Source organism: Phacochoerus africanus, unplaced genomic scaffold (genome assembly GCF_016906955.1).
Source record: "Phacochoerus africanus isolate WHEZ1 unplaced genomic scaffold, ROS_Pafr_v1 Scaffold_19, whole genome shotgun sequence".
Classification (NCBI taxonomy): domain Eukaryota; kingdom Metazoa; phylum Chordata; class Mammalia; order Artiodactyla; family Suidae; genus Phacochoerus; species Phacochoerus africanus.
This window is the reverse complement of record NW_025927386.1, coordinates 239,067-252,727: the sequence shown is the minus strand read 5'-3', so window position 1 is coordinate 252,727 and position 13,661 is coordinate 239,067. Positions and strand designations below refer to the sequence as shown.

Sequence of the window (13,661 nt, the reverse complement as noted above, 5' to 3'; positions counted from 1 at the left end):
ATGGTGTGAGGCAGTTCAAAAGGAAACGGTTCTCCACAAACGGTCAGTGCTACGGGCAATGGGCAACTGTACGTGGGTGCCAGCAAGTGTTGGAAACTAAAATGTTGGCCTTAGAGACCAGACCCAAAGAGGGAGCTGGGGCTGGCAACATGGGGATAAAAAGAGGATTGGCGATGAGGAAATGGCCTGGGGGACTAGAGTGTAGGGCGACCACAGTGGAGAGCATCTAAGCAGAGGCAAGACCAACTGCAGAAGAGCCCATTCGTGAAAGGAGGGCTGGCTGCTGTGCCCACCCCTGCTGATCAGGGAAAACACAGGGATCTGCAGAGGCTCATGCTAGTGGTGCCCAGTCAGCCCCAGAAGAGATGCCAGTGGCAGTGCCCATTCCCTGTGAGACCAGTAATCTTCTCAAGCAAGGCAAACATAGGTGTCTTGGCTCTACCCAGAGACTCTTCAGACACTTGCACCAGCATTGCCCAATCAGCACCAGAGATCTGCCAGTGACAATGCCCACTCCTGTGAGAGGGCTGCCAGTGTCTGCTCCATGCCCGAGGTGTGGGCTGCCTGACTGGAGAAGAGCACAAGTTGCAGGGCCCCTGCCAGTGGCCCTGCAAAGGCCCATATTAGTGGCACTCATTTCACACCAAGGCAGCTGGGAAAGGCCCATTAACACACCTCCCAACCCATAGCGGCTACAAAGAGCACTCCACCCAGCACTAAGGCAGGGGAAGGGACCACTAGAAACACACATCCTTCAGCTAAAGAGAAAGCCTGTGAGCCATAATTAAGGAGAAGTCCCTGAGCCCTGAGGCTTGAGAGAGAGATCCCTAGAGTGGCCAAGCAAGGCGAGTGCTAGCAGAACAGTGGCACCTACTCCTATACCTACTGAGAGCAGTGGAGCCTTCCTGGCAAAGGGAGGGGGCAGCAGGAGAAACTGCTGACATAGCAAGCTATGAAAAATAGCCCTCAAAGCTACCGGCTCTCAGGAGGGGCTGTAGTAGACACTGCCACCACTGCAAGCTACAGAAGCAATCCTTCCAGTGGTGAATCACTGCCACCTACCTCACAGACCCATATCCTTTGCAGCCACCCAGCTACAGGAGAAGGAGTATGATACCATGACTCCCAACACATGCTCTGGGTACACATGAAACATTACCACCCCTCAGAACTCCAGGGCTCTCCATACCAACTGTAAAGGGGAGGATAAGCAGAAAGGTAGACGTGAGATGACAAAGAAGCATCTTTCAGACAAAGGAACAAGAGAAAAACACACAAAAACTTCTAAATGAGGAGGAGATATGCAATTTACCTGAAAAGGGATTCAGAGTGTTGAGAGTAAAGATGATCCAAGATCTTGGAAAAAGAATGGAGACCCAGATGGAGAACTTAAAGAAATGTTTACCAAAGAGCTAGAAGATTTAAAGAGCAAGATGAATAGCACCATAGCCAAATGAATAATAAACAGGAAGGGATCAATGGCAGGTTAATGGAGGCAGGGGAATGAATAAGTGAAATGGAAGACAGAGTGGTGGAAATCACTGCTACAGAAAAGAATAAAGAAAAAAGCATGAAAAAACTGAGGAGACCATAAGAGACCTCTGGGACAACATTAAATGTACCAACATTTGCAACATAGGGGTTGCAGAAGGAGAAGAGAGAAAGTGCCAGAGGAAATATTTGAAGAGATTATAACCAAAAATTTCCCAAATATGGGAAAGGAAACACTCACTCAAGTGTAAGAAACACAGACAATTCCATACAAAATCAACAAAACAACATCAACAGAATTCTACAAAAAAACCCAAGAAGAATTGCAGCAAGACACATACTAATCAAACAGACAAAAATTACGTTCAAAGACAAAATATTGAAAGCCACAAGGGAAAAGCAACACATCACATATAAGGGAACCCCCATAAGGATAACAGCTGGTCTTTCATCAGAAATTCTACCAACCAGAAGGGAGTGGCAAAACACATTTGAGGTGATGAAGAGAAAGAACTTTGAACCAAGAATACTCCATCCAGCAAAGCTCTCATTCAAAGCTCTGGGAGGGAAGAAATCAAATGTCCCATTTTCAGAGGACATAGCTGTCTAGAAAATCTCAGGATAGCAGCAAAAACACAGGTAGACGGACAGTGGGCTTGGCAAGCTCATGTGCCAGGCCACGGGCTCCTCTGTGCCACAACGTCTACATGGAAACCAAAGGATGACACCACAGCAGCTAGTCACACCTCAGAAGGTAAGGTACTTAGGCATGAACATAATGCAATGTGGGTAGGACTGCAGGCCAAAAATTACAAAATGTTGGTAAAAGAGATCAGAGGTCCAAATAAACACAGAGACACCATGTTTGCAGATTGGAAGACAATGCAGTACAATGTTTTCCCAAATAAAATGGCCTCATCGAATGAAAAACATTTGTTCTGCCAAAGACTCTGTTAAACAGATGAAAGGATCACTACAGACTGGGAGAGAATATTGGAAATGCTGAGTTCCAGAATATAGAAGGAACTCCAGTGAGTTAACCATAAAAAACGAATATTCCAATTAGGATGTCAGCAAAGGACACACCTGGACACTCCCCAAACAGGGAGCACAGCTGGCTCATAAGCTCACATCATCAGCCTTGAGGGGAATCAGCTCAAAGCCACATGAGGTGCCACTACACAGCCATCAGAACAGCTAATGTAAAACAGCGACCACATGGCAGACTGGCAGGGACCTCGAGGATGTGACCTGGGAGCTCAGCCCCTCTCCGCCCTGCCACAGCTGCTTCTCACAGAGAGAACAAGACCCAGTGACCCCATGCCTGGGTGTTCACCCCAGAAATGAAAGACACTGTTCGCAGCAGCCTGTTCCCAACAGGCCCTGGATGAAACAAGGTGCAGATGTGGTCCAGCCCCACCACTGATGTGTCAGCAGCTGCAGGGTGAAAGCCTACAAGGGGTAGATGACCATTTTTGTGTCCTAAACATAGCTTCTCTCCATCAATGCCAAATAGAAATGCAGAGACAGAATTGGGGCTAACGGAGAAAAATAATAGCTTTTGTTGCTTTGCCAGGGAGAGGAGGCCACAGCAGGCTAATGCCTTAAAGACTGCACTCCATTTTTGGGGCATTTTATACAGAAAGGCAGGAAAAAATACAGGCTTTCAGATAGGAGTCAGGATTGGGGAAAACATGCATTCTTCTCTCTTTAGGGGAATCTTTGTCATCAACGCTGGTGTCAAGAGATCTCGGCATGATCGTGATGGTGGTCTTCTGGGTTATTTCCTAGAACAGCAGCACTTGGGAAAAGGGCACATTGATCAGAGATTAGAACAAACCAGGAAAATCCCTGAAAAACATCAAGTGCTAATCATCTTTAGCCCACAGGCAATTGTGCTCAGGGTGCCTCATCTTTAGCTTATCAGGGATTGTGTTTAGGGTGCAATTAAGCCTGAGAGAAGGACAAGGAAGGACTCTAGGCTGTTCAGTTTGAAAGTATTCATTTCTAAAAGAAGCATGAGGAATATAACTTTTCCCTTAGGTGTACAAGATGCCCATGTCATTCTGTGTATCCCTTGAGGGGGAAGCAGGATCCTGGCCCCAAGGCTATACTATTGTTTCTCGACTATTCCTTGCTCAGGTCTGAGTACTAATAAACAGGGGACACAGAAATATGTGGGGTCTTCAAAGGTTTCAAAGGGAGGGAAAGAGTCCAGCTTGAGAGAAGAAGGGAAGGGAAGGATGATCAACGAAGTCTCATGTCCCTTACCCTGTTGGGTCACTCTGGCCAGTTGTCTGTGTCAGAAGGTGACCAGGGACCAAAGGGTCCCAGCTGCAGCCACTGGGTCTGGTCCACTGGCTGGTGAGCTGGTCCTCAAGTACCCCAAGTGGTGGGGATGTCAGTCATAGCAAAGAAGGGATATCCCACCAATGTCACGGATTCAGAAAAGCTTTTCCAAGCCAGCTTTCTCTAATAACTGCATATGAAATAAAAGAGCCCACTTCGACTATTTTTAGGGCAAAAACATTCCCTTTCACTCAGATACTTACAAGTATATGTTTGGTATGTATAGAAACCTGGCTGAGGCATTCATTGGAGCCTGGCTTTCTGGTGCTCCTCATTTTTGTTTGAGACTCCATTTCTCATTTCAAAGTTGAATTTGTCAGAGATAAAGTTTACTAATGCCATTGTGTGGTGGGCCAGTGTGCTGCTTGAGAGCTTAATTCCTCTAGATTTTAGCCCAGACTTGCTTTAGCTCTCTCTTACATGTCTCGGCTCTCCCAGTGGCAGCTAGGACACCACCCATGCTCAGATCACTGAATAGCCAGTTCTCATTCTTGTCCCTGGTTAAGCAGGTTTAATGAATGAGTGGGTTTCCCTATGGGACCACTGCATGGCATGAGGACTCAGCCTCCACCCCCGTGCATTACATTTCTCAGTCACCTGAGAAAACCAAACCAGCCAGGAGGAGTCTTGTCCCTTTTCATCAGAGAAAATGCTCTCAGGTAACACTTTCATCTCTATCCCAACAAAATTATATTGAGGCAGCCAAATTGAGGAATGGCATCAGATCAGCATCCTACTTCACCACGCAGTCCAGACCGCAATCTCTTTTCTAGGGTACCATCAGATGGAATTAAATACTTGAGCACAAAACTGAAAATAAAACCGAAATCCTAGCCAGCCAAAAGAGACTCACAGAATTACAAATGAGGTCTCCCAAAATAAAAATTTCCAAATGGGAACCAGTTTCCCCAGATGGACAAGGTCGATGGGGCCCATCAAGCCCTGAATCTTGGTCCAAATTGGCTTCCAAGTCCCACTAAGCCTGGGACCTTAGTCCAAGAGGTGCCTTACAGATGGGATCTCCCAAAAGGGAAATTCCCAAACAGGCACTAAAGGTTTCCCAGATGGACAAGGTCCAGGTGGCCTCAGAGTGCATGCGGCGGGACCTACCCAGATGCTGGCAGAGGTGTCACAACATCCCAGATGCTCCTTTTCTCCTTCCCAAAAAGGTTTCTAGCGAAGTGATAGGGTTCCAAGGGGATGGAGACACAGACCCCCACCCCCACATGTGGCTGTCCAACTTGGACACTTGCTGTGGACACCCTTTCCTTGAATGTGGGTGCTCAAGGTGGGCAACAAGAAACGATGGCCTGTGGAAAACAAATGCTGCATACATTAACCACCTATAAGGATTAACTGACCTCTATCATGGGACTTGACCCCCTACCCCTCACTTAACCTTCCCCTCCTCCTTCTTCATTGTTCCTGCCACAAGTTCCCTCCATGAACTCCAACCACAGATCCTTTAGAAGACCAGCACCTCCTGGTCAGAGCTGGTGCCCTCTAGAGCTCAGCCTGTCCCTTTCTGATGCCTTAATAAATCTCTCTTGCTTTACCAACTTGGCCTTGTGTTTTCCTCCCTCAGCAAACCTAACAGGAATTTGGGATCTGCAATTAATAGAAGGAACGGGCTCATATAAAGATTACAGCAGAAAGTAATGACTTAGAGACAAATAAAACAATTGAGAAGGTCAATGAAACTATAAGTTGGTTCTTGGAAAAGATCAACAAAATTGATAAACCTTTAGCCAGACTCATCAAGAAAAAAAAAAGCAAGAGGTTTCAAATCAAAAAAATTAGAAATGATAAAGAACTTACAAGTGACACTGCATAAATCCAAGGATCATGAGAGACTACTATGAGCAACTGTGTGCCTAATTGTATGAAAGACAGCAACAGCTTCATCAATGGGCAGAGTGGTCACTGGGCACAAATACACAAAGATCCAGGGCACAAAAGTAAGACAACTACTGTGATGAGAGAGACACAAGTGGCAAGGTCTTTGTGCTCTGCCCCCAAGCTATAGTTCTTTAGGGAATGTAAGATGACCAAAAAGGAAATCAACATGAGGAAAAAATTAAGCAGACAGATGAACCTACTGTTGGCTTCAACAAAGAGACCAAGGGTGTGAGTGTCCATGCAGACAAATTTCAGTAAAGGGTACAAGTCACACATGAAGGGATCTCTGACATTGGGACCACAGAAGAGCAGCCCAACAATAAAAAGAATCTGAATGGTTGCATGGAGAAATCCTCCAGTCCAGGCCCCTCCCAGCAGGACAATACACAGCCTGTGGTTCATGATGGTCGTGTAGTGCAGAGGTCTGCAGATGGCCACATAGCGGTCATAGGCCATCACCATCAGTAGGATAATCTCAGTAGCACCGAAAATGTGTTCAGCATAGACTTGAGCCATGCACCCAATAAAGGAGATACTTTTCTTCTCGTTAAGGGCGTCCACAATCAGCTTAGGAGCTGAGGAAGAAGAATAAATTGTGTCTATCAAGGAAAGGTGGGTCAGTAAGAAGTACATGGGGGAGTTCAGAGCCTGGCTGGTGGTAAGAGTAACCACAATGAGCAGGTTGCCTGAAAGAGTTATCATGTATACAACCAAAAACACCACAAACACTACGTTTTGCATTTGAGGATTCTGGGTACAACGGATTAAAATGAATTGGGTCACATTCCTTTTTTCTCCATTTTTGTGGTATGGTTGAAAGAATGCTTTACCTAAAAAAAATAAAAGAAAGGAAAAATGAACCACAAAAGGATGAAATACTTCAAAACTCTGTCTTTTAACAGTACTCTTATAATTTCTCAGATGATTCCTTCTCTTGTCAAAACTGTCTAGGAAGAGCTACCTCAAAATTTCTCTGAGTTAACTCTCTTAGTTTTTTTTTTTAATTCTGGACTCAAAATTATTTTTATAAGACATATGAAAACCAGAAGAAAGGAACTACATCTCCTTCTGTCTTTGTAATCACCAAAACTCCCTTGACTATCAATATAATGGACTAATGTAGTGATTAGAAGTAATAATTTTGGAGACGAACAAGACTTTAAAATGTATGTGTGAAGTAACTTGAAAAGAAAGATAAAATAGTTTGAATTTTATAAGCATAGAAAAATAATATAGGTAAAAATTAGTGAATGATACTCAATTTGTAATTAAAGATGCTAGGTTTTATATGTGCCATTTAAGAATAAAACTCAAATTTTAAAAATTTCTTATAAAATTTAATATAGGTTTTGTCTATTGACAAAGAGGTGATGCAGAAATAAATAATTATACTTAGACTTTTACTCCCGAATGAGAGATTATGTGTAAACTTTATTTTTTTAATATTTTCAAAATCTACAGTTTATATTACTAATTTTATGGTCAGGAAATACAATTTCCATGTTTTGTCTTAGACTCCTCAAGTTGAAATAATGAATTTTTAAAGTGATTGGGATAGGTATGGGAAAACAAACATAGGGAAGTGGACATTAGCACATTGTGAGATCCAAAAAATATTTTCTGGATATAATTCAGTTAGCTGTTCTAATGTACTGATGAACTTGTTGTTATCAAGTCACCTAATGGACACAGAGTGAGGGCTTGACTGGGTAACAAGGGCTTGAGAAGATCAGGGCAGAGGGTGAGGCTGCCCTGATTGCCCCCTGGATCCCTTATAATCATCCTAAATTCCATCTTTAGTCTACCAAAGTTTATTGATGTCTGATTTTAACTTATACAATTTATACTGACAGCCAATAGGTCAAGCCTGGATAATCAAATAGGTCAGTGCAATGCAAAGTCTGTTTCCATTTACCTGATGAGGAAATACACGTAGTATTCAAACTTTAAGGTAAAATATTAAACTAAATATTGTCAGTATTAATTTTCACTTTTTCCTAAACCTAAGATTCCATTACTCTCTTTCTGCTTATGCATTCTGAAAACCACAAGGCAGTGAAGTGTAAAATGAATTCTGTCTGTTATGTGTAGTCAATAATAAGGAACATGGAAAGGAAACCTCTTCTGGGTGATCCCACAAGGGATTCACTGAGAAGCTAGCTTTAGGGTTCCAAGCCCCAGGAGAGGGGTCCCCTTTCTGGACAGTCCATTGCATCAAAGAATCCTTCCAGGAACAATAACACTGAAGAAGAAAGTTGAGTGTACTTCTAAGTGCCAGTCTCCTCTAGAGAAGATGACCCCTGGGAGAATCAACAACCGAAAATCAGACAAAAATCCCAAACTTGATTTATTCATCCTCATGATTTCACTTATTACTTCAGATTCTTGCAAACCTTGAAGCGGTTAGAATATATTTTTAAAACAGTTCTCTTGCACAGTTTTCACTGGCTCCTTTTGTCCCACACAACACAAAAATGAACACCCAAACAAAACAACTTGTTCTATGTCAAAATAAATGACTTTGATGGCCTTTGCTAATTGATAGACCCAAGCATGGGATTAATTTCTTTTTCATCTTAGTCCAAAGACCAGGAGAGTTCCTGTTACCATTTAAATCCTCTAATATCCATACTTCTCCAAAAAAAAAGAGGACAAATGGGAGTTCCCGTTGTGGCGCAGTGGTTAACAAATCCGACTAGGAACCAGGAGGTTGCGGGTTCGGTCCCTGCCCTTGCTCAGTGGGTTAACGATCCGGCGTTGCCGTGAGCTGTGGTGTAGGTCACAGACGCGGCTCGGATCCTGCGTTGCTGTGGCTCTGGCGTAGGCTGGTGGCTACAGCTCCGATTCGACCCCTAGCCTGGGAACCTCCATATGCCTCGGGAGCGGCCCAAGAAATAGCAACAAAAACAACAACAAAAAAAGACAAAAAAGACAAAAAAAAAGACAAATGGACAAAAGTTACGATATATCAAAACAATCCTTTTTTGGGGGGTGGGGGCATGGCTGCAGCCTCAGACCCATGCTCCAGCAGTGATACAAGCCACTGCAGTGACAATGCTAGATCCTTAACCAACAGCACCCAAGAGAACAGCAGCAAGATAATCTTGATATTCCACAAAAAGGCATTCAGACTGCAATTGGGAGGCAAGAACTTCAGCAGACAAACTTCTCCCTAAGCCAAGAAACCTTTGTTGCCGTCCATATTCCATATACTCAAACACTGTGAAATGCAAACTTTTAGTATAAATCTGCTTTTTCTCATTTCTATGGAGTGCAGAGATGAATTTTTTACACCATGTAGTTGCTATGATACATGTTCATTGTGGTTGAATTTTGCACTCTACTGGGCACTATACCAAGTACTTTACATGCATTACTTCATGTAGTCTCCAAAACAATCCTATGAGGTTGTACACTCTTGCCTATACTTTAAAGGAAAGGAAATTGTGCTCACAAGAAGATAAATGTCTTGCCCAAAGTCATAATGATAAACTAATAGAGAAGACTACATTCAAATTCAGGATGCCTGTGTCTAGTTCTTTGGTGCTCTGTGCCTTGCCAGTAGAAACACAGTTTCCTTCTGGGAATCAACAATGCCAGAATTTGAAAAGCAATCCTATGAGGTTGTCACAATATTATCTATATTTTAAAGGAAAGGGCATCAGTGACTAGAAGTTAACTGACTTTCCCTAGACATGACAATAAAAAAGACAAGATAAATGGAGGAGACTATATTCAAAATCATTGTCTGTTTCTAGCTCTTTGAACTTATGTCTCTCCAGTGTACATCCAGTTTACTTCTAGAAATCAGCAATGCCAGAGTTTGGAAAAACCACCACAAATGGCCATGCATAATCCATGGCAGTTCTTCTGCTAACCTATGAAATGGAATGTAAATTTGTTGTAAACAATGCACTGGAATGAAGTGGAATGTAACATTTGTAACTTATCAAATGTTGATGCGTTCAAGGGTCTGTTGGACAAGAACTAGAATTTTATACACAAAAAAATCTAGCACTTTGTATTTGATGGCCTCAAATGCTCTTTAAAGATAGGGGAACTGGGGTCCAAGGAGGAAATTGATCAGTAGTAGAAACTGGTCAGTAGTACACAAGAGTCCAAATCTTCTATGGCCAAAACTGATTTTATTTTCCCACCATCACATCTTATCTCCCTTCAGATGCCTTAAGACCAGTGTATATAAGGGGAAAAGAGAATTAACTTTTATGTCCTACATTCAGAAATATCTATCTGAACTCTCAGGAAAAGGACTGTCTGAGGTCAGGGATGCAGAAATGCAGCCATATTGCTGAGACCGCACTGATTGCAGCAGAAATAAGATCTTGTCTTGTTAGACCAAGATCCACGAAGGTCTGAATAGAATCAGAATAAAATAGTCCTTGAGCCTGGAGTTGAGTAAAGATACCAAACCACAGCAGAGGGTTTTTTTTTCTTTTCTTTTCTTTTTTTTATTTTGCTTTGCTAGGGCCACAAACATGGCATATGGAGGATTCCAGGCTGGGGTCAACTTAGAACTTGGCCTACACCACAGCCCCAGCAACCCCAGATTGGAGCCATGTCTGTGACCTACACCATAGCTTACCGCAATGCCAGATCCTTAACCCTCTGAGTGTGGCCAGGAATCAAACATGCATCTTCATGGATATTAGTCAGGTTCATTACTGATGAGCCACAGCAGAAATTCCCACTCTTTTTTTTTAATGTTATATTTTAATCCATTCCTTTTTGGGATCTCAGTTTTTGAGCTGAATTCTTCCTTTGAAAAATAGAATCCAAATGCTCTCCTTCTTCTCTCTCCCATGTTAACCTGGAAATTTACAGAGGAATCTGTAAAGCCTAAACCAATTCCTGATTAGCCATAGATAAATCCATATAGAGTAAGGAGAACAAATATTTCTGCAAAATATCCTAAAACATCTCAAAGTATCTCCCATCAAATACCAGAAAGTTATGCTTTAATGATTTTAACTATAAAACCCTGGAAGAAAATGAAAAGGTGAAAACTGGGCCAAAAGTCAGCAATTCTAGGTAACTCACCATGGTGACATCTGTAGCTAAGGAGAATTTCCAATGTATTCAGGAATAAGAAATAACCATTACATTTAAAGTCTTATCAAGTGTATTCCTCAAGTCTCCACTGACTGGATAGAGCTACAGGAAGCAGAGAGTATCATGGTGGCACAAGGTTATTTAAATGATTCGGCAAGTATTTTCAAAGTTCCAATGCCTTGGAAATTCAAGTCAAAGGAAAAGAAACTTCCATGTTGAATTTGAAACACAAAGTCCTTAGGTGCTAATATCCATGAGGAGGCGAGTTCAAAGCCTGGCCTTGCTCAGTGGGTTAAGGATCTGGCATTGCCATGAGCTGTGGTGTATGTTGCAGACATGGCTTGGATCCTGCATTGCTGTGGCTCTGGTGTAGGCCAGCAGCTACAGCTCTGATTAGACCCCTAGCCTGGGAACCTCCATATGCCACAGGAGCAGCCCTAGAAAAGGCAAAAAGACAAAAAAAAATTCTATTTTGACCTTGAGGCAGACCAGTATTTTTCAGATATGACACAATAAGCATGAACCCTAAGAAAAATGAAAAGTTAAAATTGGTCAAACCTTGGCTCATCAGGTGAAACTATGTTTAAAAATGAAAATGCCAACAGCAGAAATTGACAGAACATTGTAAATCAACTGTGATAGAAAAAAATAAAAATCTTTAAAAAAATGAAAATGCAAGCCACATAATCAGAGACTTGGAGAACATTTTACACATGTGCCATTTAAATATATGGCTAAGAACCAGTGTCTAGAATATATAGAATACTTACAACTCAGAAATATAAAAAAAAACAGCCCATATTTTTAAACTGTGCAAAGAACTCAAACAGTAACATCACAAAAAAGATACACAAAAGGCCAATAAGAAGATGAAAAATATGTTCAACATCATTAGTGATCACAGAGATACAAATTGAAACTGCATACTACATACCCTCATGCAGAGCTACAATGAAAATAATTAACACTACCAGGTCACAGGGACATGGAATGTCTGATTTCCATTTCTTCATATGGCTTCAGATATCTCTCCACATTTTTTTAATGCTGCCCAGAATTCCACAATGATCAGTTCATGAATCCCAAAAGTAACTGTAATCTGGGTTCCTGAACATTTGCATTCCCTTCTAAGAAATATGAAAAACAAATTTTTAATTTTTTTAGATTTTATTGACTTTTTTAATCATTTATTTTTATATGTATTCTACTGTAGAGCATGGAGACACAGTTACATATACTTGTATACATATTGTTGGTTTACAATGTGGTATTAACTTCTGCTGCACAGCAAAGTGATTCAGTTATACATATACACATATCCATTCTCATATAAACTATCACAGAATATTGAGTAGATTTCCCTGTGCTATAGAGCAGGTCCCCATTGACCACCCATTCCATAAGCAATAGATGGACTGGCAGCTTGGGAAAAACAACTTTTGAGTCAAGTACTTCAAAATGGCTGCCATTAATTTTATGCCATTGCTGATCGAGCTTTCGAGCAGTCATTAGTGGGCATCCAGAAAAAGTTTAATATTTGAGGTAAAATAGAAGCTCTATTTGTGATACAATTCAATCAGGAAACTACATCAACCATTTGAAACTGACAGCGCTAAATGCCCTGAAACCTAGCCAGAACCCAGGTTGGGACTTGAACCCATGTGCTGGGACTTGAATCCAGCCTAAACCCAGATTGGGACTTGAACACAACGTGATGGGATTTAACCCATCCTAAACTGAGGTTGGGACATTAAACCCCTACGTTTAGAGTCACTCACCCTGCACACCCTGCATCTGGACTACTGAGGTTCAGGTTCTTCATGCCTCCACATAGAAGGAATTCAGCAAGAGACAAAGTAATAGGCAGAAATAGATTTATTAAGATAGGATGATCATGAGAGATGCAAGCAGGCAGGCAGGGGGCCTCGCCCCAAGGATTTGGTGGGGCTACAGTTTTTTTCACCCAAAGGAATTAGGGATTGGAAAAATGCTTGCCTCTTTCTCTTTTCTTTGGGTAGTAAACTCCTCCTTTGTATCTGGTCATGGTGCTCATTTAAATCAGCAGAAAGGCAGTCCTCAACTCCTGCCCTTGGTCTGAATCTGAATGCAGACCTCACCCAATGACCTGAGGTACATCTCATGCCTCCACAAGTCAAGCAAGCCTGCCTTGTTCTGATGGCCTTCTTGAGCAGTTTGTAACTTACAGTGATCTCCCAAAGTCCCCTAGGCACTCCTCTCTATATAGAAGTCCTTTTTGGGGGGGATTTCTACAATCACCTCCATCCCTATCATTTCCATACACTGCAATTTTGCCACCTTGCTGTGCAGCATAACATTCAGTTTTTCTTAACGGTCCAGGCTTAGATAGAGAAAGGGGCTCTTGGTTAGGTTAGGTTACAAGTGTAGAGATGATCCTCTTCCCATTCAAGATGGGTGTTTCTCACCACGTCTCTGCAGATACTTGCTCCTAAAACAAACCCTTCTATCAAAGCTGATGATTTAATTCCTAGGAGAGAAAGCAGCAGCCATGAGACAAGGTCCCCTGAAGCTTATGGAAATCTTTTTAAATGTCTTCTCGACAAGAGCAAGATGAAAATGAGTTTGATTGCCATTTGCTTCTCCAGAACCAGATTCATCATGGACAGAGTGAACTTTTTGACCTCTACAACTATCTGCCTCTTGCCCCACAGAACCAGACCCATTTATTTAAGATCACTTCTTCACAGCCTTTCAAGAGAACCCATTCTAAATGCAAAAATGATCCTGAATGATGTTTCCAACAGAGTTTCTGTGAAGAACTTTTGAAGCTTTAGGAAAGGTGGGAAGAACCTTAGGCTTATAAGAACTCTTCC

At 42.1% G+C, this 13,661-nt stretch overlaps 1 protein-coding gene across 1 annotated transcript; it reads right to left on the bottom strand.

Annotated features, from left to right (window-relative positions):
- Nucleotides 1-5,683: 5,683 nt before the first annotated feature.
- LOC125119255 (olfactory receptor 4C12-like) lies at nt 5,684-12,603 on the bottom strand. Its single transcript, XM_047766099.1, is given in 3 exon segments — nt 5,684-5,799; nt 5,802-6,569; nt 12,588-12,603. Coding segments are annotated over 3 exon segments (900 nt in total).
- Between the last annotated feature and the right edge of the window lie 1,058 nt (nt 12,604-13,661).